Source organism: Emydura macquarii, unplaced genomic scaffold (assembly GCF_026122565.2).
Source record: "Emydura macquarii macquarii isolate MOO-44397 ecotype Brisbane River unplaced genomic scaffold, CSIRO-AGI_Emac_v2 contig_1836, whole genome shotgun sequence".
NCBI classification, from domain to species: Eukaryota; Metazoa; Chordata; order Testudines; family Chelidae; genus Emydura; species Emydura macquarii.
The window spans coordinates 231543-259460 of NW_027131973.1; the positions used below are offsets into that span (position 1 = coordinate 231543).

At 44.4% G+C, this 27918-nt stretch overlaps 2 protein-coding genes and 1 pseudogene across 2 annotated transcripts; 1 reads left to right on the top strand and 2 right to left on the bottom strand.

The window, feature by feature from the left end:
- Positions 1–1808: 1808 nt before the first annotated feature.
- Positions 1809–2744, bottom strand: LOC137159299 (olfactory receptor 51G2-like). Its single transcript, XM_067557455.1, has one exon. It carries the CDS (start codon positions 2742–2744, stop codon positions 1809–1811), a length of 936 nt encoding a protein of 311 aa, XP_067413556.1.
- A 16618-nt stretch (positions 2745–19362) lies between these two features.
- LOC137159286 (olfactory receptor 51G2-like) lies at positions 19363–20207 on the top strand (annotated as a pseudogene).
- Positions 20208–22990: 2783 nt separating this feature from the next.
- On the bottom strand, positions 22991–23926 carry LOC137159288 (olfactory receptor 51G2-like). The gene has a single exon (XM_067557446.1). It carries the CDS (start codon positions 23924–23926, stop codon positions 22991–22993), a length of 936 nt encoding a protein of 311 aa, XP_067413547.1.
- Positions 23927–27918: the final 3992 nt, after the last annotated feature.

Genomic DNA, 27918 nt, shown 5'->3' on the forward strand with positions numbered 1-27918 from the left:
GGATCCCATAACCAGGGGCTGTAAGAAAAATAGGAAATAGTTCGCTTTATTTCCAGCTTCCTGCCATTAGATTGTGTTATAACTTTCTCTGCTAGATTAAATCACATGCCTTCTATGAAGAGGTGAGTAGCTCTGTGGATGTGGGGAAAGTGGTAGATGTGATATACCTTGACTTTAGCAACACTTTTGATACAGTTTTCCACAGTATTCTTACCAGCAAGTTACAGAAGTATGGATAGAGAGCTGGCTAGTTCATCAATGGGTAGTGATCAGTGGCGAGATGTCCAGCTGGCAGCTGGTAACAAGCGGAGTGCCCCAGGAGTTGGTCCTCAACCAGTTTTGTTCAACATCTTCATTAATGATCTGGAGGATGGCGTAGATTGCACCCTCAGCAAGTTTGCAGACGACACTAAGATAGGGAGAGAGGCTGATACTCTAGACAGTAGGGATAGGTTACAGATTGACCTAGACAAATTGGAGGATTGGTCCAAAAGAAATCTGATGAGGTTCAACAAGAACAAGTGCAGTCCTCCACTTAGGACGTAAGAATCCCATGCACAGCTACAGACTGGGGACCGACGAGCAAGGCAGCAGTTCTGCAGAAAAGGACCTGGGATAAGAAGAAGTGGATAAGAAGCTGGATATGAGTCAGCAGTGTGCCCTGGTTGCCAAGAAGGCTAATAGCATATTGGGCTGCATTAGCAGGAGCATTGCCAGCAGATTAGAGAAAGTGATTATTCCCCTCTATTTGGCATTGTTGTGGACACATTTGTAGTATTGTGTTCAGTTCTGGTTCCCCCACTACAAAAAGGATGTGGACAAGTTGGAGAGAGTCCACTATGTGTCTGATAATTCTGTTCTTTAATATAGTTTCAACCATTTTGCCTGGTATTGAAGTTGGGTATAGAAGATGATTTAAATGAAAAGTTATTTTCCACAGTTAGTAGTTCTGCAACTTCACATTTGAGTTCCTTCAGAACTTTTTGATGAATGTCATGTGGTCCCTTGCCCACCTATTACAATATAATTTATCAATCTCCTGATGATAACTGCTATATAAGAGCTAGGTTTTATTATTAAGCCCTGGGTGAGCGATCCCTGTAGAGCCAACTGATGTGTTCCATCCCACTCCAGACCCATCCATCTGGGCACAGCTCTGGTACTGCTAAATGCACGCGATCCTAGTGGCTATTTTAGCATGTATGTGTCCAGAGATCATGTTCTCCATTGGGTGCTTCACACCCCAGGCACACTCCCGGCCCTAGCAAAGACTGAAAAATAATAAAAATCTGCTGTAAACCCAGAACCCAGGACAATCGAGTGATCTTCATCTTTTCATATTTTATTTAAACTATGCATAATTAACGCGTGCAAATCCTGGCCACCAGCGGCTGTTGCTTGGGAGATTCGGAGGATTCAACAAAAGGACTGGGCATTTTTATGTGTGACAGGAAAACGCACAGCTATGTGCAACAGGAGCACAAAAGGTAGAAGAGTTTTTATTTATTTTACTTCCATGTGGTAACCTTCTGCTCCCGTCCTGTGCCTGGGAAAAGGAAGGTGGGTCTTGTGGGTAAGGCAGGGCACCAAGACTTAGACAACCCAAATTTAATTTCAAGGTCTGGCAGAGACTCCCTGTGTGACCTTGGGCCTTGGCACACTGAGCAGACCCCAAAACACAGTACCAACTAGTGAAGGAGATCCGTAGCTCATCTCCTGTAAGAATTTATTATATAGGATGGAATCGGTGGCCCATTTTTTTCATCTCCTGTGTCAATAGCGCTTGGGCCGGGTGATGAACTGACCCTTCACTTTACAAACACCCTGATTATCCTCACACGAATGGGTTTGGTTTTCACGCTGTACACAATTGGGTTCATCAGAGGAGGGATCAGCAAATAGACATTGCCCAGGACATTCTGAACCAAGGGAGAAGAGGTCTTCACAAATCTGTATATGATGGACAAGCCAATCCCGGGCACGTAGAAGAGTAGGACGACGCAGATGTGGGAGACGCAGGTGTTCAGGGCCTTGAGGCGCTCCGCGTGGGACGCGATGCTCAACACTGTTTTGAGGATCATCACATAAGACAGGAGGATGAACAGCAAATCCAATCCTGCTGAAGAGACTGTTACGAAGAAGCCATAGACGATGTTGAATCTGATATCTGAACAAGCCAACATCATGACTTCCTGGTGCAGGCAGTAGGAATGGGAGAGGACATTGGCATGACAGTATCGGTACTGTTTCAGGAAAATGGGGAGTGGGAATATTAAGCCCACCCCTCTTAATAGAGACACCAGCCCCATCTTGGCAATTCTGGGCGGCGTTAAGATGGAAGCATATCTCAGCGGGTTACAGATCGCAACAAAGCGGTCAAAGGCCATGAATGAGAGCAAGGAGGATTCAGTGAATGAAAACGAGAGGATGAAGGAGAGCTGGGCAAAACAGGCATCATGGCTGATCTCCCTAGAGTTAAACCAGAATATGCCCAGTGTCGTTGGCATGGTGCATATCGTTATGCCAATGTCTGTGATGGCCAACATGGAAAGGAAAATGTACATGGGCTCATGGAGGTTTGGATCTTTTTTTATAATGAACAGAATTAATGAATTTCCTAATATCGAAGTAACATACATTAAAAAAAAGGGGATAGAAATCCAGACATGGAAGTCTTCCAGCCCAGATATTCCAGTGAGAAGGAACACTGCAGGTTGGAATTTGGTGTCATTGACAGCTGACATGATGCACTGGGCAGGCCCGAGGAGTTTTGTACTTTCCTTCCTGAAAGGAAAAACAGCAGGAGACCAGATGATACAAAACAGGACATCATCTTGCTCTCAGTGCAAGTTTAGCAACTTCAAGGAGTTCAAGGAAGATCAGCAAAAACAGTCTTGGATTTACACTTGATGATTACCTGCTCTATTCATTACCTTTGAAGTACCTGGCATTGGCCATTGTCAGAAGACAGGGTCCTGGGCTAGATAGACCATTGGTCTGACACAATATGTCCGGTCTTTTATTCTTATGTTCACCATTGATAGGTATTACCAGACTGGATGAGACCTGTAGTCCCTTTTAGCCCATTATCCAATGGCTAGTACTAGATGCTCCAGAGGATGGTAGAAGAAGCCCTGCAATAGACAGCTATGAGATAACCTGCTCCCAGGGAAAGTTTCCTCCTAACACACACTAATTACACATATTTAGTGTGTAAATCAGGAAGGTTTATAGCCCTCCCAAGACTTTTTTAAAAAATCCTCACTTCTATAATTGGATTTTCTGGTTCCCCATATAAACATCCAGTCCCTCTTTGAATCCTCCTAAACTCTTGGTCCCATTGACATCTTGTGGCTTTGAGTTCCACAGCCTATCTGAGCATTGTGTGATTTTATAGTTGTGACCTTCATACAGACACCATTCTGGTCCTCCTCTTCTGAGTGTGGCCCATTCTATTATTACAGGTGTATAAAAACATGGTGAAAATGGTCTTTGTATTTATCTGTCCTGCACTGATGCTTTTTATAAATGTGTTTAATTTAGTTATTATATATATATATATATATATATATATATATATATATATATATATATTTTTATTTTCTCCACTCTTGAGAGTCCAAATTACAACACTGCCTCTTTTCAGGACCTGAGATACATTCTTAAGGCCAGGTTCTGAGTTCAGTAACATTGACTGCAACAGTATCATTCCAGCTTTACAGGTGTAAATTTGATCAGAACTGGGATCTCTTATTACCAAATGCTCTTGGTGAAAGGGACCTGGGGTTACAGTGGACAAGAAGCTATATATGAGTCAACAGTGTGCCTTATTGCCAAGAAGACTAACAGCATATTGGGCTGCATTAGTAGAAGCACTGCCAGCAGATGGAGGGAAGGGATTATTACTCTCTATTCGGCACTGGTGGGACCTCATTTGGAGTATTGTGTCCTTTTTTGAGCCCCCCACTACAGGAAGGATGTGGACGAGTTGGAAAGAGTCCAGCAGAGGGCAACAAAAATGATTAAGGGCCTGGAGCACATGACTTATGAGGAGAGGCTGAGGGAACTAGGCAGGTATAGTCTGCAAAAGAGAAGAGTGAGGTGGGATTTCATAGCAGGCTTTAGCTACCTGAAAGGGAGGTTTCCAGGGAGGATGGAGCTAGGCTGTTCTCAGTGGTGACAGATGACATAATTAGGAGCAACGGCCTCAAGTTGCAGTGGGGGAGGTGTATGTTGGATATTAGAAAAAACTTTTTCAGTAGGAGCGAGGTGAAGCACTGGAATGGGTTACCTAGGGAGGTGGCAGAATCTCCGTCCTTAGAGGTTTTTATGGTGTGTCTTGACAAAGCCCTGAATGGGATGGTTTAGTTGGGATTGATCCTGCTTTGAGCAGGGGGTGGGACTAGATACCTCCTGAGGTCCTTTTCAACCCTAATCTTCTGTGAGTCTATGATTCTAAATGAGCTTGGGAGGGGTGGTCTCCCAAACGGTGAGTAATGGAAAGAGCAGTTTTGCACTAACATCCAGCTGAGGGGCAAGTTATTCAGCCATGTTTGTTTAACAATCACTAATACTAATTCCGTACAACCACTAATAGATTGGTTCTCAAATTGAGGGTTCCCACTAGATTTTGTGGGGGTGACTGTTATGTTAAGTGCTTGGAAAGTACTTGTATTCAGAGAGAAATCAGCACAGAACACAGAGGGATGCAAACCCATGAAATGTCGTTATTGAACTAATACTAAAACCAGGCAAGACTGGCTGAGCTATCCCCTAATAGTCTAACTCTATTGATATGGCAACAAGCTAAGCTCTGTTGCTATGGAAATCTAGGCAATAAGACAAGGCACAAAATACACAACAGCGAGGAGCTATGAGCCTTTATTCCAGCCAGGAGCAGAGATGCGAGCCTCCCTGCTTCCTCCTGGTGGAGAAACTGGGGGGGGGGACAGAAGTGACAAATACTGCTAACCCACGCATTGTTCCTCTTCACCCCCTAAGTGGTTATGTGGGGAGCGAGGAGAAATGCCAGGTCTCCCTGCATCCAGGTCACTTCCCCCACCTGGGCTGGGCTGTGAGGTGAACATCAGGAACTCCTGCTCTGTGCCCTCCCCTTATGCAGCCCATAAAGGGAATGTTTCTGGGATGCAGGGAGCTCTGACATTGCTCCTCGCTCCCCCCCAGCACAGCCCCTGGGGTGCACGGAGGAGAAGAGTTCAAGGGGGCAGTGAGCAGTAATACCAGCCGCTCTGTACATGCAATGCAGGTCAGTTTCCTCAGGTCTCACAGGTGGGAGGTACAGGGGGAGGGGAGCCCCAAGGGGCTGGAGGTGAAAGAGAGGGAGCCCTGGGGGCCAGAGGAAATGGGGAAGTGCACATATTGGTTAAGGGGTCACACTCAGAAGTTTGCTGTGTGAAAGCGGTCAGCAGTACAAAATTTTTGAGAACCACTGACCTATTATAATCCTGGTTCCTACACCTCATTTCTACTCTACTGAAACACAGGCTAGCAGTTCTGTTATCTCATGACTTTTTGGCAAGTCTTGCACAAGTGTAGCAGAGTTATTGTGTGCATGATTCTGAATGTAAGGGCTAGAAACAGCTTCTGGTCAATTACCAGGAGACTGTGTCATACAACTGCCCACAGAACAAAGAGCTAATAGCACAAACCCATTGCAAACAGGACTTGGAATACCTTTGAAACACTTTCTAATGGAAAACCCATGAAGTTGTAAAGTTACCCCGGCTCCTTCCTGTACAGATTCCAACAACTCCGTGGCTGGCTTTCCATAGACATATATGGAATGAAAGACTGGTTTGTAATAATTGTATTACAATGAAATGCTTTGCTGTAACTTCTATACATCTATACTCTAGCACACACACATGTACACCCATTCTTTCCCTCAGATCTTATTTCAGAGAAGATTTCTCAGATTAAAGGGGGACCTTAAATGTAACATGTGTCATTTGGATTCCTTCAGAAATAAAAAAGATTGCAGCCCCTCAGCCCTCATTCAATCACATGTCAGCAAACAAAGGTCTGGGGAATATTTTACCACTAATAACTCCTCTATCCTTGGGTTCATAGCTGACTGGTTCTTCTCAGGTTCTGTGACGTCAATCTGCAGCCTTTATCCAAAGTGGTGCAGAATTTGGGATCAGCATCCACAATATTCATTCCCTGGCCTCTCACTCTCTAGTCTCCTAAAAATCCAATGAAGAACCCTTTGGCAGACATCAACCTTTTATTGAGGGATAGCTGAAGACTCTCTAGAACAGTAGTTTTCAATCTTTTTTCATTTGCAGATGCCTATAAAATATCTAACACATAGTCTGCAGACCCCCAGGGGTCCATGGACCACAGCTTGAAAATCACTGGTCTAGTACAGAGTAACCCCAGCACCTGTTATTCAGCCACAATAGGGGTTTGTGAGAAGTGGGTTTCAAAATAGAATGCATGAATATTCCTGAAAATCAAACTTCATTTCACACATGAAAGTTGTTTATTGCTCTCTCTCTCTCTGACTGTCTATGTATTGTGTTAATAAAATACATGCCTCCCTGGAACGGTATTGTGACAGACATGGAGCTGAGCTGCCATAATTATGAATGTGTATGTTAACCCAATTCTTGGGCTATTGATTTTAAGGCTATATTGGGTTAATATCAGGATATTACCAGTATGGCCAGTCTTAGTTTAATAGCAGGCTGCTGTAATACAAGCAGGAAGGGAAAAGAGAGCTCAGGAAAAGCCGTCTCTCACATGGAGTGGAGGGTCCCCCAGATACCTAGTGCTGCCTGCTCTCCAGCCCCTGTCACTGAATCACACCCACAGCCAATCAGAGTCAGCTGCCGCTGTACAGAACATCTGCCCATGTCAACAGCTGGCAGACTTTACCCTTCCCTTGGTGTTTGAAAGATTTAAAGACAGAGAAACCTGCCAACGTACCCAATGCCTGTGAGAAAGGGAGCAGCTGCCAACAGAGGTCTGCACCCTAATGGAGAAGGAGTCAGTGGAGAGCTTGCACGGGCAGCAGGCAGTGTCTGCTCAGACAGGGTGGAACTGTCCTTATGAAGCATGTTTGCCCATTTCCTTGGGGGCCACTTGGCCACCTGGGACCCTCAGCTGATTGGTTCAGTGTGTGCCAGCTTTAACCCCATCACGGCCAATGGCAAAGCGGAGGAAGTTCAATCCCAGGGGATGCTCGGTGATGCCACCAAACTAGAGAGCAGCACATGCCCTGCCGAAGGCGTTATTCTGGAAAACCAGCCTACCATCACTGTGCGTAGGGCTCAGAGGAGTCACAGGGCTCCATCAAGGGTGGCCGAGTGATACCAATGATGCTGTTACAGCTGTAACCTGACTTTAATACAGTAAATCAGACTAATAATAGTTATGTAGGATCAGCTTTCTGCCCGGCAGCCCCCTTTCCTGCATTACAAATCCAGGGTGCAGGCTGGGAAAGGAATATTCCACATAGCTCCTACCTGGAAATTTCCCTCTGATTGTTCCAGTAGGGCAGGTCCCTTCCATTCTCCCTGAGATATAAACAGGGTGACCCAGCATCCATGGATTCCCAAAACTTTGCACAGATCTCAGTGATCCCCTGATAGCCAGGCCCTCCCACCCACAATCTCTGTGCTTCCACAACTGCTCTAGGACCCTCTCCAGCTTCTTGGGAACACATGTTCAATGTAGATGCGCTACTGGGTCCTTTCACAGTAGCCACTGCCCACAGGATCTGCTGAAGAGGCCATTGTAAAGGGCAGAGAGGACTGCACAGAGAGTGGAAGGCTGGTTAGCAGAGCTGGTGAGGCAAAAAACCCCAGCCATAGTCTGGGCGGGAGATTTAGACCTTTCCATACCCAGAGTGCATCCATAGACTCAAATCAGTGCAACCTTCATTGCTGTTACGATGAAAAGACAGATGAAAAGGCTCCAATTTCTCTTAGGGATCCAGGCAGCTGCAGCTGGGGGGCACCATGGCAATGGAGTTTTCAGTGAAAAATGATCAGTTTTCTGTGAAAACCCACCCCCAAAAATAGATGAAGGGAAACATTTTTATTGAGGTCAAAATTTCATCCACTCCCAGGTTCTGACAGCGAGAGTTTGAGGGACCCCAGAGCATGGGGTTGCCTCCCTGAGCATCTTGGCTAATAGCCATTGATGGATCTCTCCTCCATGGACTTATCTAGTTCTTTTTTGAACCCCCATTATGGTTTTGGCCAACAACTTCCACAGGTTGGCTGTGCGTTGTGTGAAGAAGTACTGCCTTTTGTTTGTCTTTAACATGCTGCCTATTCATTTCATTTGGTGACTCCTAGTTCTCATTCATTTCTCTTCATGTGGAAGCAGTTCCATACCCCTAATCTTTTTAGTTGCCCTTTTCAGCACCTTTTCCAATGGCAATGTGTCTTTTTGAGATGAGGTGACCAGATCTGCTCACAGTATTCAAGATGTGCGTGTACACTGGATTTATAAACAGGCAATACAATATTTTCTGTCTGTCTAGTTATCCCTTTCCTAGTGATTCCCAACAGTCTGTGAGCTTTTTTGGTTGCCACTGCACACCGAGGGGATGTTTTCAGAGAACTATCCACAATGACTCCAAGATCTCTTTCTTCAATGTTCTTGAATGTAATATAGATGCCATCATTTTATTTGTATAGTTGGGATTCTCTTTTCCAACATGGATTACTTTGCTTTTATCAACATTGAATTTCATCTGACATTTTGTTGCCCAGTCACCCAGTTTTGTGGGATCCCTTTGTAACTCTTCGCAGTCTGCTTCGGAGTTAACTATTGTGAGTAGTTTTTCATCATCTGCAAATTTCACATTTCACAGAACTCTTGAGTGAATCCCATCTGTTCCTGGTGATTTATTACTGTTTAATTTATATATTTGTTTCAATACCTCCTCTAAGAATAACTCATTGTGGGAGAGTTCCTCAGATTTGTCACATAAAAAGATTGGCTTAGGTTTGGGAATCTCCCTCAAGTCCTCAGCCGTGAACACTGATGCAGAAAATTCATTTAGTTTCTCCGCAACAGTCTTATCTTCCTTGAGTACTCTTTTAGCATCTTAATCATCCAGTTTCCCCACTGGTTTTCTGGCAGGTTCTTTACTTTTTGAGCGTTTGGGTAACAGTTCTTCAAATTCTTTTTTGGCTTTCCTAATTATCCAATTATCCAATAAGGAATACATCCGAGAGTGCTGAGGGAGTTGGCTGACGTGATTGCAAAGCCATTTGCCATTATCTCTGAAAACTTGTGGTGACTGGGGGAAGTCCTGGAGAACTAGAAATGGCAAATATAGTGCCTATCTTAAAAAAAGGATGATTCACGGAACTACAGATCTGTCAGCATCACCTCAGTTCCCAGAAAAATCTTAGAGCATGTCCTCCAGGAATCGATTTTGAGGACTTGTAAGAGAGGGAGGTCATCAGGAACAGTCAGCATGGATTCACTAAGGGCAGGTCATAGAATCATAGAATCATACAGTTGGAAGGGACCACAGGAGGTCATCTAGTCCAATCCTTTGCTCAAAGCATGACTAACCTCAGCTAAATAATCCCAGCAAGGGTTTTGTCAAGTCGCAGCTTAAGAACCTCTAAAGATGGAGATTTCACCACTTCCCTAGGTAACCCATTCTACTGCTTCACCACCCTCCTAGTAAAAACGTTTTTCCTAATGTCCAACCTAGACCTCCCCCACTGCAACTTGAGACTGTTGCTTCTTGTTCTGTCATCTGCCACCACTGAGAACAGCCTAGCTCCATCCTCCCTGGAACCCCCTTTCAGGTATTTAAAGGCTGCTATCAAATCACCCCTCATTCTTCTCTTCTGCAGACGAAACAAGCCTAGTTCCTTCAGCCTCTCCTCATAAGTCTTGTACTCCAGCCCCCTAATCATTTTCATTGTCCTCCTCTGGACTCAGTCCAATTTGTCCATATCCATTCTGTAGTGGGGGGCCCCAAATAGGACACAATACTCCAAATGTAGCCTCACCAGTGTCAAATAGCGGGAAATAATCACTTTACTCCATCTGGGTTGCGAGCCTTGCAATTTGGTTTTTACTGACATGAAGATCTGAAGTTTATTTTTTTTACTGACAGCACCAAAAATACCATACACAATACAATATGTCACAAAAGTGTTTATTCATTTACAAACATTTTCACGACCAAATTACCTGTGGTATTATTACAAATATAAACTCTGTGCTCGTGATATTCCGTACACAAGGATTCGGAATTCTGCAGTTGTTTTAGCTGCAGTTAATTGATCGATCAGGTTCTTTAGGCATGTGCAATAATAGAAAACAGGAAATTGATAAAGTCATGGTTTATGTACTTTTATGATACAAGAAGTGATTCTGAATGTAGACAATAAATGTCAAAATACAGTGTGTTTTATTTCTACCCAATTTCACAGAAATTTTCATTTATTTATGAGTTTATGGCCAGTGTTAATATTGTAACTTTTTTTACTGACTGTCCAGAAATTTACGGACGGTTGGCAACCAGTGTCATGCTGGGTAGATGGGGGGGAGAGCATTTGTCATATTGGTTAACAGTGTGTCAAAATCATAATAATTCATGTGACATATGCCATGTCAGGTACTGTTAGAAAGGTTATAATATGCTAAGTCAGATGATGATACTTATGTCCATGTGTAATATGTGAAATGGAAGTTATAGATATATTTGAGATATCTGTATTTCAAATTGTGCTGCCTGAGCAACAACCCAAATTGAATGGCGGCAGGACAATAGCCTGCTTAATGGCCCATTAAGATACTCAGGGATGCAACCGGCCCAGGAAGAAACTAAAGGCAGACCTGAAGAGTTACGAGGATTGGCCCATGTGACTCTGGACTCCATTTCAGTTCTTGTAATATTCCACAGGACCGCATGGCCAGGGCCAGAGGGTATATAAGGCCAAGCCACAGAAACCATTTTGTCTTTGTTCCTGTTGAGCTACAGACACACACCTGCCTATTGATTAATTCACTTGCAACTGAAACCAAGGACTTAGATCCATCCAGGTGTTGGATGTATATCGGAAGGACTGTACAAGCCTGCAACTCCACAGTTCTCCCAGAGACTTGATGTATATGGGCTTTCAATCATTTGTATGTATCTGATTGCTTTAATCCTTTAACGTTTCTCTTATGGTTCATTTCTTTCTTTTTACAATAAATCTTTATTTTAGTTACTAAAGGATTGGCTGGCAGCATGGTATTTTAGGGAAGATCCAAGCTTATATTGAGCTGGTGCTGTGGCTGACCCCTTGGGGTCAGAGAGAACCTTTGTAGTAAAGAGCATAGAGTTTAAATAACTGGTCTCTTTACTGGATCTAGTGCTGATTTGGGAGCCAGAAGCTGAAATGCAGTAAGGGGTGTGTGTGTATATTTGTATACTGGCTTCTGTGGGGATTCAGAAGTGCAGTTTGTGGCTGGTTGGGAAGTCTGGCTTCAGTACCACCCATCAGTGCTGGGAGAATCTGCTCCCTTTATACAGCCTGCCCTGACCTTGGCATTTTCAGGAGGCTAGCCTCAGCATAGGACGGGTAACAGTGGCATAGTCTTAGTAGGATCCACAGAAGCAGAACATTTGGGTTTTGGATCAGAACCTCATGCTATTCCAAATTTTAAAATTTGATACTGAGAGTGTTAGAGGTTAAAGTTAGTCAGGATGAGTGATTCACGGTGAGATAGAGCAATCAAGCTGCAAGCCTGGAGCAAGGGACTGGGTCTTCAGCATGAGAGAGAAAGAGATTATGAGGAGAAGCTCAGAAGGACGAGACTAGAATCTGGGCAAGAATTTCCAAACTCCAAAAGATGGATGAAATAGCTGAAAAAGAACATCAAAGACAAGAGAAAGTGCATCAGAGACAAATGGAGGAATATCAAAAACAGAGAGAAGCAACCAGACTCCAACTCCAGATCCTGGAAAAGCAGAAACTGCATCTTTCTGGAAGCCCAGCTTCTCTTAACAGCAATTGGGAAAAAATCTTTCCGGTTTGTAGCGTTGTTGATGTGTTTAATGCTGGTGTGGTAAATATATATAACCAAGTTAATGTCACCCAGTCCCAGAGGGAGTATAAATGTAAGTCACCTGTGTTACCAGTGATCAATGGGGAAATTTGTGAAGGGGGGGGTGCATGAATGCAAGTAACTGTCTGTATTTAGCCAGGTATGCTGTGACAAGGAAGAGAATTTCTCTAGCCTTGGTATGGTGGAAAACAGCATCTTGTATGGTCAGAAAAGCAATTTATCTGCTGAAAGAAAAAATGTCTCCCAGAACTTGTCTTTAAGCAGCCAGGGGGGCTGGGGCAGGGGAGAGGGAAGTTCAAAGTATTTGGCTGGCAAGAGTAGCAGTTTATCTGAGGGGGGAAAATTGGTCTCTTGTATGTTGTCTGTGGAGCAGGCAGAGAGGGCCTCTCAGATTATGCTGATAAAGGATTTCTCCGTTGGACCAGAGGGAATTCTGGATTCAACTGAGACCCAGGAAGGAAATGTTCCTAAACCTGTTTCTGTTGGGGGTAATGACTTGCCCAAGGGGGAAATTACCCCGGTACCCAAAAGTTTGTCTGGGAACATCCATGTGGACTGGGACAAAGGGGAAGAAATCTCAAATTATATGAGTGTTACCAATAGCAGTTTATCTGTTGGGGGGGAGGTGATCCCCAATGTACCATCTGTGAAGCAAGCAGAAAGTACTGTTCAGATTATGCTGGTGGAGGATTTATCAGTTGGTATAGCAGAGGTGGTTCTGGATTCAACTGAGGCCCAGGAAGGAAGTGTTCCTAAGCCTGTGTCTGTTGGGGGTAGTGACTTGCCCATGGGGGAAGATACCTCGGTCCCCAAAAGTTTGTCTGGGAACAGCCATGTAGGGTGTGACAAAAGAGGGAAAATTTCAGATTGTTTGGATGTTATCTGCTGAGAAAGAGTTCATCTCCCAGGTTCTGTCTACAGAGCAGACAGGGTGTAACTCTCCACCTACGCTAATTTAGGGGGTGCCAGTGATCTCAGATTTGGTCTTGGACTTAACTGAAACCCAGAAAGAGTCTGTGAGGGCTCAGGGAAAAGTCTCTTTAAAGCAACCTCTAGCTGAAGAGGGAAGAGACATTTCTGTGAAGAGTGGCTTGTTGTCTAAAACTGCTCCTGAGGGAAAAAAACCTCCCGTTGGCTCTTGCAAGCAGTTTTCTGCAACAGAAGGGTGTGAAAGCAAAGTGATTAAGTCAGGTCAGGAGGGGTCACTGCCTGTAGCAAGAAATAGTTTATATGTTAAGAGACTTGGTTCAGTTTTTAACGGCCAGAACTTTTCACAGGTGGATGGATTCACTGACTTTGTTTTAGAAAGGTCCAGTTTGAATACCTTGAAAAAGGTTCCAGATGAAGTAAAAATTATCAGGAAGCTTAAACAACCTGTAACCCAGTGGCTGTGCTTGATTGTTATAGTGGAAGGACAATGATGTTAAAACCTGAATGGCTCCAGGCTGTTAGCTCTGTAAATGAACAGATAGTGTCTCAATTTCAAAGGAAGGATTGGGCAGCTATAGTTACACAGCAGGACAGATGTGAACTTGATCTCTTGGAAGAAGGGGAGGTGGGACAGGGACGGCAAACTCTCACCGCTGAATGCTGTGGGTGTATTGTGTAGTCTCTTAGTGGACTCAGGTACATCTGGTGCTATGTGGAGTCAGAGATTGGCAGTGAAAAAACATCGGAACCCTGTTTGTGAAAGGCTAGTGAAAGTGGTTGATGTCTCTTTAAAACCAGGCCCAGACTTGAATCAGATAACAGTTAAGACTTTGGAAACTCTTGAACTAGCTAGTATGTGGGCGGGAAATGCAAATTACTTGCCCTGCAGGGGAGAGAAAGATCACCCATAGCTGTTAGCACGGAGGACTCCTCTCCGATGGGGCCAGCTGAAGGCGGGTTGAATGTGCCTGGAATGGCTCTGAATTTGAGTGAAAGTCAGAATGAATCTGTTAGTGCTCAACAGGAGGATGTTGCTTTGGAGGGGGCCAGAATGGGGGTCCAAAGCCTTGCCCCAGCAGGGGAAGCAAGCAGATTTTCCATGCATGTGGGCTTGCTATACAGAGAATTCTGTCCAGGGGAAAAACAGCCTCATGGAAAAAACTGCCATCAACTTATAGTGCCTGAGGGATATGAAATTGAGGTGTTAAAGTTTGCTCACAACAATCCCTTTGCAGGACATCTGGGCATAGGAGAAACATGTGACAGGCTGAAACAAAACTTTTATTGGCCTTACTTGTCTGACACAGTGAGGAATTATTGCAGAAGCTGTGATTTATGTCAGGAGCACAGGAGTTTGAAGGGTCCTAAGAAGATACCCCTGCAGTCTTTGCCCATTATTGGGGAGGTGTTTGCCAGAGTGTCTATGGATATTGGGGGGCCACTCCCTAAACCTTCCAGAAACGGGAAGGAGTATATTCTGATGTGGGTGGATATTCCCACCAGGTACTCTGAGGCTGTGGCTTTATCTGATGTTAAGGCTGAGATAGTGGCCTCAGCTCTGTTTACTACTTTTAGCAGGGTGGAGTTTCCCAAGGGAATCTTATCAAACCAGGATGCCAGTTGTATGTCGGGAGTGTTTGAGCAGCTATGGGAAAGGTGTGAAATAAGTCATTTGAAAGCTGCCCCTTGTCATACAGAGACCAATGGCTTGGTAGAAAGATTTAATGGGATATTGAAGGCCATGCTAAAATGTATGTGGACAGACTCCAGAATAACTGGGGTGTCTGGTTACCTTATCTGCTGTATGCGTATAGAAGTGTACCCCAAGAATCTACAGGGTTTGCTCCTTTTGAGCCGGTTTATTCGAAGCAAGTCAGGGGACCCCTGAATCTGATCTGTGATTTCTGGGAGGGTAATGTAGAGGTGACAGAACAACCAGTGGGGGAGCATGTGTCACGGTTTAGAGCAGATTTACAAGATCTCACAAGAGGAGCATAAATTCCACACCAAGAACCCACTATGAGCTAACTGAACCCATACAAATGTGTGTAAAGGATTGAATAACACTGTTAACTCCATAATGAACCTTACAAAGAAAAAGCCTGTTTTAGCTAAACTTGATTTTGTTGTTAATATTTGTCAATGTTAAATCTTGTAATTTGTTGTTAATGCAAGAATTGTAAAAATGGACCATGTGCCTGATACTTTGTAAAACCCTTGAAACACGTTGAAAACTGAAGAGGGAGAGTTCCTATGATGCATTCAGCAGTGTCTAGGGACGCTCCTTTCTGCATCACTTTTGCATGGGGGGTGTCATGCTGTTTGTATGAGGGGGTGGGTTTGGGGTGTATTCAGAAGCTCTGATTACTCCTTTCTACACCAGTCTCGCATTGGGGGTGTCATGCTGGGTAGATGGGGAGGAGAGCATTTGTCATATTGGTTAAAATCAATGTGTCAAAATCATAATAATTCATGTGAGATACGCCATGTCAGGTACTGTTAGAAAGGTTATAATATGCTAAGTCAGATGATGATACTTATGTCCATGTGTAATATGTGAAATGGAAGTTATAGATATATTTGAGATAGCTGTATTTCAAATTGTGCTGCCTGGGCAACAACCAGATAGGATGGCGGGAGAACACTAGCCTGCTTAATGGCCCATTAAGACACTCAGGGATGCAAGGGGCCCAGGAAGAAACTAAAGGCAGACCTGAAGAGTTGCCAGGATTGGCTCATGTGACTCTGGACTCCATTTTAGTTCTTGTAATATTCCAGAGAACCGCATGGCCAAGGGCAAAGGGTGTATAAGGCCAAGCACAGAAACCATTTTGTCTTTGTTCCTGTTGAGCTACAGACACACACCTGCCTATGGATCAATTCACTTGCAACTGAACCAAGGGACTTAAACCCATCCATATGTTGGATGTATACCAGAGGAACTGTACAAGCCTGCAACTCCACAATTCTCCCAGAAACTTGATGTATATACTTTAAGGGGGTGGTGGAAATTTAGAATCATAGAATATTAGAGTTGGAAGGGATCATCAAGTCCAACCCCCTGCTCAGAGCAGGACAAACTAGAAGTGCTGGGGATTGAACCCAGAGCTTCATACATACAAAGCATGCGCCCAAACCACAGAGCTACCTTAAGTGACTTTTAATCATTTGTATGTATCTAATTTGCTTTGATCCTTTAACATTTCTCTTATGGATTATTTCTTTCTTTTTACAATAAATCTTTAGTTTTAGTTACTAAAGAATTGGCTGGCAGTGTGGTATTTTAGGTAAGATCCAAGCTTATATTGAGCTGGTACTGTGGCTGACCCCTTGGGGTCAGAGGGAACCTTTTTAGTAAAAAGCATAGAGTTTAAATAACTTGTCTCTTTACTGGACCTAGTGCTGATTTGGGAGCCAGAAGCTGAAATGCAGTAAAGGGGTGTGTGTGTATATTTGTGTACTGGCTTCTGTGGGGATTCAGAAGTGCAGTTTGTGTCTGGTTGGGAAGCCTGGGTTCAGTGTCACCCACCAGTGCTGGGAGAATATGGTCCCTTTTTTTACAGCCTGCCCTGACCTTGGCATTATCAGGTGGCTGCCCTGGGCGTGGGATGGGTCACAACCAGCTTGCAATGGAGAGAATTAAGAACTGCTATCTGTAGAGATTGAGGAGACAGTGGGTTGGGAAGCTCTTCCGAGTTTAAAGCTATTACTAGATGCCCCCAGAATCCAGATCTGTTTGACGTTTATCTCTTTAAATCACCATTAAGAAATAAATCCGCGACTGGTGTAAATGAGCATCGCTCTATGGACTTCAGTAGAGCCACACAGATTTACTCCAGCTGGGAATCTGGCCCTGAGTCATACAAGTTAGTAATGGAAAGCACTATCAGACTGTCCAGTTCCTGTCTCTGTGAACGCAGGGTTGAGCCCGAGTGAGTTTGCACAGCCTGCATTTAACAGAGCTGAGCTTTCTACCCTTCCTTCGGGAGATTCTTTCCTCTGTTAATAGAACAAAGTTCATGTAGCTCATGAAGTTGGTGCGATATCAAATCCTAATTTTGCCTCACTGAAGTTCATCCCCAGACTTTCTAGTCAAGCCCATGTGTACCTCCCTCTGCTGTTTATACCCTGCAGATAGTTGTAGAGTTTTGGGCTAACTTTGGGACATTAAGCACCTAACCCTCCTGTTAGCTTATTTTTAATGCAGTTTATGCAGGGCACCCAGAAAAAAAGCCCTCTCTTGGCTATGTCTAAGTAATAGTTACCTCTCTGCTTCCTTTGGAAAGTGAAATGACCTACAGAGATAGCTTATGTTTGTAGTTTTCTCTTCTGCCGTTTTATTTTCCATCACGGGGTAGAAAGCAATCAGCTTTGAGATCTCTCCGAGGCAGACAGACTCTCTCTCTTATCTTCATTTGCTCTCTCCTCTATCGTACATATCACTGTTGCCGTTAAAAATGTCAACATTTGCGAGCAGAGGGTTTGGTGTATCCACGATGAGGTGGGAGGGTTGCACTGCTCTAGCCATACCAGTATCATTAAAGCGGTATTGTTTTCATATGGACACAAACCCTTAATTTAAGTCAAAACTGTGGTCCTTTAATACTGCTGCAGGCGATCTTTTGGCAATTTCTTGACTTTTCATAACAGCCACTGAAACCATTGGTTTATTTGTGTATTTATTTATCTTTGGATTTCACAATGATCAGTGTGCTCTTTCCTACTTCACAGACATTGGGGTAAATCTTCTCTAGTCAAACAATAATGAAAACAATTGCACGTTCAGTAGGGAAAATCATAGAATCATAGAAGATTAGGGTTGGAAGAGATGCCTACTTTCTTTTTGGAATCAAGCAATGGGTCCCATTCTGCCCTGATGTACAGCTGCAAAGTCCTCCATTACACCACTGATGTCCATCTGATTGCAGAGGTGTGACTGGGGGCAGTTCCCTGATGCATGAATCAAGTTGGGCATGGTAATCAGTATTAAGAAAACAATTGTCATGTCACATGGCAGTAACGTCGCACCTAAAGTTTACGTCAGTAATGAAGGTCTGGATCACTTCTACTATCTTGGATCAATGTTAACCATTTCACTTAGCCTTGATACAGAGCTTGATGCGAGACTCAGAAAAGCCTCCATCACCTTTGGCAAACTTTACCTCACACATCTGGAACAATAACCAGCTAACCCTGAATACAAAGGTATCCGTTTATTGACTCGTGTTCTTAGAATACTCCTTTACAGCTGTAAAATCTGGGTCGTATATTCCAAGAAGTAGTGGAGATTGAACAATTTCCACCTTCGCTGTCTCAAAAAAATCCTTAGAGTCTCTTGGGACCAGGGGATCACTCATAACAAGATCCTTGAGAGAACCGGCCTACAGTCTATGTAGAAAAACTGACCGATCGCAGGCTTTGCTGGCTGGGACACGTGGAGCACATGCCTCAAGCTCATCTGCCGAAGGTTGTGCTCTATGGCCAACTCAAGGACTACCCGCGACACAGAGGAAGGCCAAAGCTCTGATACAGCGACAAGGTCAAGAAGGGTCTTAAGAAATTCAGAATTCCCCTGACAACGGGGAGAGCCCTTCCCACAACCTCTCATTCTGGAGAAGCCGGGTCATGGGAGAGCCAAAGCTGAGGACCACAGGCGAGCCAGGAAGCAGAAGGCGTTAAAACCTGTATCTGACAAGTGAACCTGTAGCCACTGTGGGAAGGTCTGCCACTCGCGCATTGGTCTCTTCTCCCACACTATGGCCAAGCACCACTGACTGACTTCATCATGTTTCCTTTCATCTGCCAAGATGTTGGATGGCCATATGAATGGGGGCTGCACAGGTAGATTTCAGCCCTTCTGTTCAATTCAGTACCTTAAGAGTGAAATAAATCATGATTGAGGCCAACATTTTCTAAATGCATTTGAGGTGCCCAACATCAGACACTTTAAAGAGGCAAGACTGGCAAAAGTCCTGAGGATTCACTCACTGAAAATCAGGTGCCTTTAATGAGCTTAATTCACACTAAGCCACATCCTCAGACAGTGTGAATAGGAGTAGTCCCTTTGACATCAGTGGAAGGACATCAGTTTCCACCATCAGAGGATCTGGGCCACTGACATCTAACAGAGGCATGAAGCTGTATTACAGCATTTTTGGCAGTCTTTATGGCTTATGGGTCTATATGGTGAACAATGTTTTTATTTCAGGGCTCTGACACCGAAAGGCACGTTACTGGGACATTATGTCGACAGTCAATAATAGCATCTTCACTCATCAGATATTCATCCACATAGGTGCCCTTGCAATGTGGGAGCAGAACTTCTCTATGCTTTCCCTCTGTGTCCCCCATACGTCCTGACAGTGGTAGGGAATGGTAACTATCCTCTTTGTTATCAGGACAGAGCAAAGCCTCCATGAGCGCTTGTACATTTTCCTTTTTTACTAGCCCTTGTCGATCTGGGCCTACATTGCCAACAATGCTGAGTGGCATGTATAGGTTTAATGCCAGGGAAATTGCTTTTGATGCCTGCATCATCCAGATATTCTTCATCCATATCTTTGGATGAATGGCCTTTGATTGTTTCATTGCAATACATGATCCTCTGAGAGAGACCTCGCTACTACTAATTCAGTAACAGGGAAAATAGGAGTAGCAATTTTATTTAGGGGCATCTGTGTAGTCTTCCGACTCCTCTTCCTTATTAATCGCTTCCCCTTCTGCAGATTCAATGTGCTCTCCCACTCATATGGTTTGCATGAGGATGCGATGAAACTTTCTTGTAACAGACAGGACAGTCAACAGCTTGTATGGCTTGATTATTGTCATTTGCACATTAAGGTTGAACGCCATGATCATTCTTCTGTCCTATGTTCTGATCCTCAAGACAGCGATGAATCTTGCATCCCAGAAAGAGCATTTCAACGCCTTGGATACCTGTGTATCCCACTTTTGCCCCAAACCAAACATTTCCGTAGATGGATATGCAAAATTCTCCATGCAAAGAACATCCAATCATAACACTTCTTCCAAAGGAGTGATTGTTCTCAAGGGAAAGGGAGAATTTCTCTTTGTAGATACTGGTCAAACAATTCACTGTCTCAAAGCATTTCTCTGTTTGTAGTTGTTTTCTTATATTTAATAATAATTTTTCTGTGTTCTGTTGTCAATCTACCTTTCAGAAAGTATTTTCCCAGATAGTTTTTGACAGGTTTTGAAGCACTCAAAGTGAGATTGAGTTTGGATCCAGAGTTTTGGTTTACATTGTTAGAGAGATGGGGGCCAGATGTGGCATCTTTTCTCAATTAATTTCCAAAGAAGAACTATGTAATAAGATTTCTTCAGAGGCCAAATTTCATTTTTGTCAGGTTGATAACATTGCACTGATATAATTTAAGGAAGTCATTGCGGAATCAGCGCTCCTTTCCCATTTCCTTGCTGTTGTTGTTAGGACATTGAACATAATTTATTGAAAATCATGCTCTAAATAGGAAGGCAGTTCTGTTTTTCCCAAGACAATGTTGAATGTAATCTCAACAGCTGTAAAGATCACTTCAGAGCAGCTATTGAAAGACATGAAGAGGGGCTTTTTCCTTCACTTATTATTAAGTATCATTATATGTACTGCCGTAGCACCAGCTAGCTGTGCTCATGGACCAGGACCCCATTGTGTGAGGCACTGCACAAACACAGAGCAAAAACACACTCCTTGCCCCAAAGAGCTTGGAATCTCTACACACAGAGCTCCCATTGCCTTCAATGGTGTCACATGAGGGGTAGATTTATCACATTGGCCTTATACTCTCACCTCAGTGAAAATCAGGAAATAACCCCATTGAACTCAAAGGACCAAATTCTGTTGTCGGTGACACCAGCGCAAATCCAGAGTCACTGCATTCATTTCAGTAGCATTACACTTGACTTACACTGTAAAGGAGATCAGAGTCAGACCCAAATTACACTTTGAATCTCACGTGCATGCACAGGACAATGCTTTGCTTACACCCAGCAGGGCAGGAGGTGTTACTCAAGGAGAAAAGGAGGGCTCAAAATGAGAAACAATGGCTTTTTCATTACCTCTCTCCTCCAACATCTCTACTGAACCAAGATTGCTTGAAAGACTTTGAACTGGGGAGATTGGTCCCAGACTGGGAAGGAAATCCATCCTGTGTACCAAGATCTGTGAACTGCCTGCAATATTCAATGGGGTGAGAAAAACTGTTTGCTTCAAATCTTACTTCACTTGGTAAAGATTAGGAATAAGAAAGCGTGTTTATTTTTTATTTCTTTCCCAATCAATTTTGACCTTTATGCCTCATGACTTGTGATCACTTTAAATCCTTCTTGCTGTAGTTAATAAACTTGTTTCACTGCTTTATCCTAACCAGTGTGGTTGGGTCAAAGTGTGCGGGAAACTCTGCTTGAAACAGCAAAGCTGGTGCATAATTATTATCTTTTGCTGGAAAAACGGATTTCCATGAGCTTGCTTTGTACAGTGAACGGACTGGACAGTACAAGATGCACATTTCTGGGGTGCAAGGCTGGGCCTAGTGAAGTGGCAGGTGTTGCTCTGTGTGTAGTTCATGAGGGGCTGTGAGAGCATTCACACAACGTTGCATGCTGAGGGCTATGAGTGACCAGAGGCTGGCGGGTTGTGTTGTTCATCAGCAAAGCAGTGCAAAAGCCACCTTGAGCTGGAGAATGAAGGGGGCACAGCCATTCAAAGAGTCCAGATTGTTCCCTGGCATATGTCACACTACACCATACATACAACCCTCCCCACCAGGTGCACACACAGCCAACCCAAGGCCTCTGTAGCTCCCAAGCACTGGACCCAGCCCTGGGAAAGGGGTGCCCAGCCAGGGGCTCCTACTCTGTGACAGACTCCAACTTCTAGTCCCGGCTGGTCTAGGGAGGGGCGGGACTTCCTATTTCCCTGGACGGGGATGCTCCTGGGGCCATGTCAGATCCACTTCCAGGAATCTCCCCTGGCTTCTCAAAGGTCCACTACTGATTCCTGCCCTCATCTTCCCAGCCTGCAGAGGGAGGTGTCACTGTACGGGGAGCTCCCTTCATGTAATGAGCCAGTTTCCTTAATGACAACCCTTCATATCATCAACACGCAGAGCTGGATGGCTGGAGAGTGGCTCATGCCACCCTTTGTGCCAGGTGAGGTGGCTATTGCCGGGGGCTAAAGCAAATTTTGGGGTGCTTATATCCCCTGAAAGGGGTCCCAGAGCCAATCCTAACTGATTTTTTGGTCCGGTGGCAATTCTGAAAAAATAAAAAATAAATTGTTTTAGGCTGAACCAAATCTTATTTTTTTCTTAGTTTCTAGTGACTCCATTTCAGGTTTGGTCAAGTGGGGGGATTTGAATCTGGGCCTTCCCACAACCCACATGAGTACTCTACTCACTAACCTAAAAATTATGCTGGGTGACGAGAGACAGCCCCACGATCTTCCCCCTCACCTCTTACCATTTCTGTTGAAATAATTGCCATTTGCGATGTAACTATTCCTAGATTTTAAGGCCAGAAGAGACCACTGTGATTATCTTGTCTCACCTTCTGTATCGCATAGTCCCTAGCAACTCACTCAGCAATTTCAACATCAAACCCAATCTTCTGGCTGAACTAGGGAAACGCACAGCTGTGTGCAACAGGAGCACAAAAAGGAGAAGAGTTTTCATCACTTTAAGTTTTAGGTCGTGACCCTGTGCTCTTATCCTGTGGCTGGGAAAAGATAGGAGGGTTTTGTGGGTAAGGCAGGGAACCAGGATTTAGGCAACACACAAAAAATTCCAAACTCTGGCACACACATCCTGTGTGACCTGGGACCTTGACCCGCAGAACAGTGCACAAACCACAGGACCAGCCTCTCAGCCTGTGAGGCTGGATTCTTACTTTCCCAGAGCTTCCTCCTGCAGTGTGGAGACTGGGGATAGCAAGAAGCCAGTTACAGGGGGTTTGATTCTCTGGAGATGGGTGATGAACTGGCCCTTCACTTGACGAATGCCCTGATTATCCTCACACGAATTGCTTGTGTTTTCACACTGTAAACGATTGGGTTCATCAGGGGTGGGACCAGCATATAGACATTGCCCAGGACAAGCAGAAGTATCGGAGAAGGGTTCTTCACAAATCTATATATCACAGCTAAGGCAATATGTGGTGTGTAGAAGAGAAGGATGACGCAGACATGGGAGATGCAGGTATTCAGGACCTTGAGGCGCTTCACATGGCATGCAATACTCAGCACTGATCTAAAGATCATCACATAGGATAGGAGGATGAGCAGCACATCCAACTCCCGTGAAGAGACTGTTAAAAAGAAGCCATAGATGATGTTGAATCTGGTATCCGAACAAGCCAACAGCAAGACTTCCTGGTGCATGCAGTAGTACTGAGAGAGGATGCTGTCCTTACAGTATCGATGCTGTTTCAGGAGAATGGGGAGTGGTAATATTAGGACAATCCCTCTTAGCAGAGACACCAGTCCCATCTTGGCTATTCTTGGTGGGGTTAAGATGGAAGCATATCTCAGCGGGTTACAGATTGCCACAAAGCGGTCAAAGGCCATGGACAAGAGCACAGATGATTCAATTAACGTAAGCGAGTGGATGAAGAATACCTGGGCAAAACAGGCATCGTCGCTGATCTCCCTAGAATGAAACCAGTAGATGCTCAGTGTCGTTGGTATGGTGGATAACGATATGCCTAGGTCTGTAACGGCCAACATGGAAAGGAAAATGTACATGGGCTCATGGAGGGATGGATCTGTTTTTATAATGAACAGAATGACTGAATTTCCTAATATGGAAATAACATACATTAAGAAGAAGGGGATGGAAATCCAGACATGGACATCTTCCAGCCCAGGTATTCCGGTGAGAATGAACACTGCAGGATGGAATTTGGTGTCATTGCCAGCTAACATGGTGTACTGTGTTGGTCCAAGGAGTTTTGAACTTTACTTCCTGAAAGGAAAAGTAAGAGGAGACTAGATAACATTGAAGGAGACATCATTCTGCTCTCAGTGCATATCTAGAGTCTTCCAGAAGGTCAAGGAAGATCAACAAAAATATACGATGAAATGTTTTGGCATAACAGAACCATACTTTAGCACACACATGTGAACCCATTCTTTCCCCTCGGATCTTCTTTTAGGGATGATTTCTCAAGTTAGAGGGGGACCTACAACGTAGCGTGTCATCTGGATTTCTTCAGAACTTTAAAAGATTGGAGCCTCTCAGCCCTCATTTCATTGTCTATGGATTCTTCTGCAGCTAGTAGCTTCTCTATCCCTGGCTTTATAGCTGACTGGTTCTCCTCAGATTCTATTATGTCAATCTGCAGCCTTTATCTGGAGTGGTGCAGGCTTTCGGATCAGCATATACAATATTTATTCCTGGGCTCTCACTTTCTACTACACTGGTTTTCAACCACGGACCCCTACAAACTTTCGAAAGCAGGTGCAAATAACTTTGGAAATCTAACACATAGTCTGCAAAAGCCCTGTGTCTGGTCTAGTCCACTGTATAACCACCAAGTACAACCACTGCTCTAGTACATTGTAACCCAGCACCTGTTACTCAGCAATGTGAAATGCATGAGTATTCATGGAAATCAAAATTTATTTCAGAGATGAAATTCATCTATTGATCTCTCTCTCTCTGACTGTCTGTGCACTGTATTATATAGTCCTAGTTTAATAGCAGGCTGCTGGAAAACAAGGAGGAAGGGAAACAATAGCTCAAGAAAAGTCAGCTCTCACTGCAGGGAGATTAAGGGAGAGCACCTGAGCTTCACGCTGAGACCATCCTATTTCCAGGCTCCTGCCAAGTTACACAGCTTGTTTTTCCAGTGCTAGGAGTCAGTTCAATGGTTGGGCAGCTGGTGCTGAGAAATTCTTTAAACTGTCTCTCTCTCTCTCTCTCTCACACACACACACACACACACACACACACACACACACAAAGCGTGGGTAAGTCAGAAGATGCTTGTTCTGCCTGAGTCCTTGAGATAAGAGACATGTACAGTCTGTTGTTTTAAAACCCTTTTATTCTCCCATGTGACACTTTTTTCGAACTGTTCAGATTAAAAGATAATTTGGTTTAAGAAGACCGGCTGGTCACCACAGGTCACAGACTCCCAAAGTTGCAGAACAAGTTTGACCTGCTGGGCAAGCTCAATTGACCCACCCTGTTCTGTAGCCCAGGATCCAGTGTGAGGGTGGGAGAATGGTGGGAATCCACCCAGGAGAGGGAAAGGGATGAGGCTGACATCTGGCATTCAGAGACCAGAGAGGGGGGCAGAGATGCAGCTAGCCCTGTAACTGTGAGGGGTTGCTATAGGACAGAAATTCACAAAAGGAAATAAACTTAAGGTGGTTTGGGAAATCCTCATATTCCAGGGGTCTTTTCTGGCCCAGAGCACACTGAACCTCTAGAAATGGTACCCATTGAGTAATCCTGACTCAGGTCATTGGGGTTTTCACATTCGGAGCTCAGTTTGAATCCGGGGTTTCTGTGTACCTGGAATGATCCCCCATAGACCATGGGCACATGGAGTGAAGGGTCCCCCAGCTACCTAGTGCTACCTTCTCTCCAGCCCCTCTCACTGAGTCACACCCACAGCCAAGCAGAGTCAGCTGCTGCTGCACAGAACATCTGTCCAATTCAACAGCTGGCAGCCTTTACCCTTCCCTTGGTGTGTGAAAGATTTAAAGACAGAGAAACCTGCCAACGTACCCAATGCCTGTGAGAAGGGGAGCAGCTGCTAGCAGAGGTCTGCACCTTAACGGAGAAGGAGTCAGCGGGAGAGCTTTCACCGGCAGCAGGCAGTGTCTGCTCAGACAGGGTGGAACTGTCCTTATGAAGCATGTTTGCCCATTTCCTTAGGGGCCACTTGACCACCTGGGACCCTCAGCTGATTGGTTCAGTGTGTGCCAGCTTTAACCCCAGCATGGCCAATGGCAAGCTGCAGGAAGCCCAATCCCAGGGGATGCTCGGTGATGCCACCAAACTGGACAGCAGTATAAGTTCTGTCACAGGCTCTATTCCTGCAATCCAGGCTGTCAGCGCTGTGCGTACGGCTCAGAGGAGTCACAGGGCTCCCTCGAGGGCAGCCGACTGCTACTGATGATGCTGTTACAGGTGCAATCTTGCTGAAAAGCAGTAAATCATACTAATAATAGTTATGTAGGTTCAGATTTCTACCCAGCAGCCTCCTTTCCTGCATTTCAAACCCAGAGTGCAGGAAGAAGATTCCACACAGCTCCTACCTGGAAATTTCCCTCAGATCGTTCCAGTAGGGAAGGTCCGTTCCCATCTCCAAGAGATATTAACATGGTGACCCAGTATCCATGGATTCCCAAAGATATGCACAGATCTCAGTGATCCCCTGATAGCCAGGCCCTCCCACCCACAATCTCTGTGCCTCCACAACTGCTCTAGGACCCTCTCCAGCTCCCTGGGAGCACAGGTTCATTGGTGATGTGCTACTGGGGCCTGTCACAGTAGCCACTGGCCACAGGATCTGCTGAAGAGGCCGTTGTAAAGAGCATAGAGGACTGCATAGGGAGTGGAAGGCTGGTTAGCATAACTGGTGAGGCAAAAAACCCCAGCCATAGTCTGGGAGGGAGATTTAGACCTTTCTATACCCAGAGTGCAGCTATAGACTCAAATCAGTGCAACCTTCATTGCTGTTACAATGAAAAGACAGATGAAAAGGCTCCGATTTCTCTTAGGGGTCCAGGCAGCTGCATCTTTGGGGGCACCATGGCAATGGAGTTTTCAGTGAAAAATGATCAGTTTTCTGTGAAAACCCACCCCCAAAAGTGGATGAAGGGAAACATTTTTATTTAGGTCAAGATTTCGTCCACTCCCAGCTTCTGACAGCCAGAGCTTGAGGGACCCCAGAGCATGGGGTTGCCTCCCTGACCATCTTGGCTAATGGCCATTGATGGACCTATCCTCCATGGACTTATCTAGTTCTTTTTTGAACCCCCATTATGGTTTTGGCCAACAATTTCCACAGGTTGGCTGTGCGTTGTGTGAAGAAGTACTGCCTTTTGTTTGTCTTTAACATGCTGCCTATTCATTTCATTTGGTGACCCCTAGTTCTCATTCATTTCTCTTCATGTGGAAGCAGTTCCATACCCCTAATCTTTTTAGTTGCCCTTTTCAGGACCTTTTCCAATTGCAAGGTATCTTTTTGAGAGAAGGCGACCAGATCTGCTTGCAGTATTCAAGATGTGGGTGTACCCTGAATTTATAAACAGGCAATACAATATTTTATGTCTTACTAGCTATCCCTTTCCTAGTGATTCCCAAGAGTCCGTGAGCTTTTTTGGTTGTCACTGCACACTGAGGGGATGTTTTCAGAAAACTATCCACAATGACTCCAAGATCTCTTTCTTGAATGTTAACAGCTAATTTAGATGCCATCATTTTATTTTTATAGTTGGGATTCTCTTTTCCAACGTGTATTACTTTGCTTTTATCAACATTGAATTTCATCTGCCATTTTGTGGCCCAGTCTCCCAGTTTTGTGGGATCCCTTTGTAACTCTTCACAGTCTACTTTGGAGTTAACTATTTTGAGTATTTTTTCATCATCTGCAAATTTCACATTTCACAGAACTCTTGAGTGAATCCCATCTGTTCCTGGTAAGTTATTACTGTTTAATTTATATATTTGTTTCAATACCTCCTCTAAGAACAACTCATTGTGGGAAAGTTCCTCAGATTTGTCACATAAAAAGAATGGCTTAGGTTTGGGAATCTCCCTCAGGTCCTCAGCTGTGAACACCGATGCAGAGAATTCATTTAGTTTCTCCGCCACAGTCTTATCTTCCTTGAGTACTCTTTTAGCATCTTGATCATCCAGTTTCCCCACTGTTTTTATGGCAGGTTTTTTACTTTTTGAG

Coding starts and splice junctions, on each gene's coding strand:
- LOC137159299 (XM_067557455.1), bottom strand. CDS start 2,744: ATGTCAGCTGTCAATGACACCAAATTCCAACCTGCAGTGTTCCTTCTC.
- LOC137159288 (XM_067557446.1), bottom strand. CDS start 23,926: ATGTTAGCTGGCAATGACACCAAATTCCATCCTGCAGTGTTCATTCTC.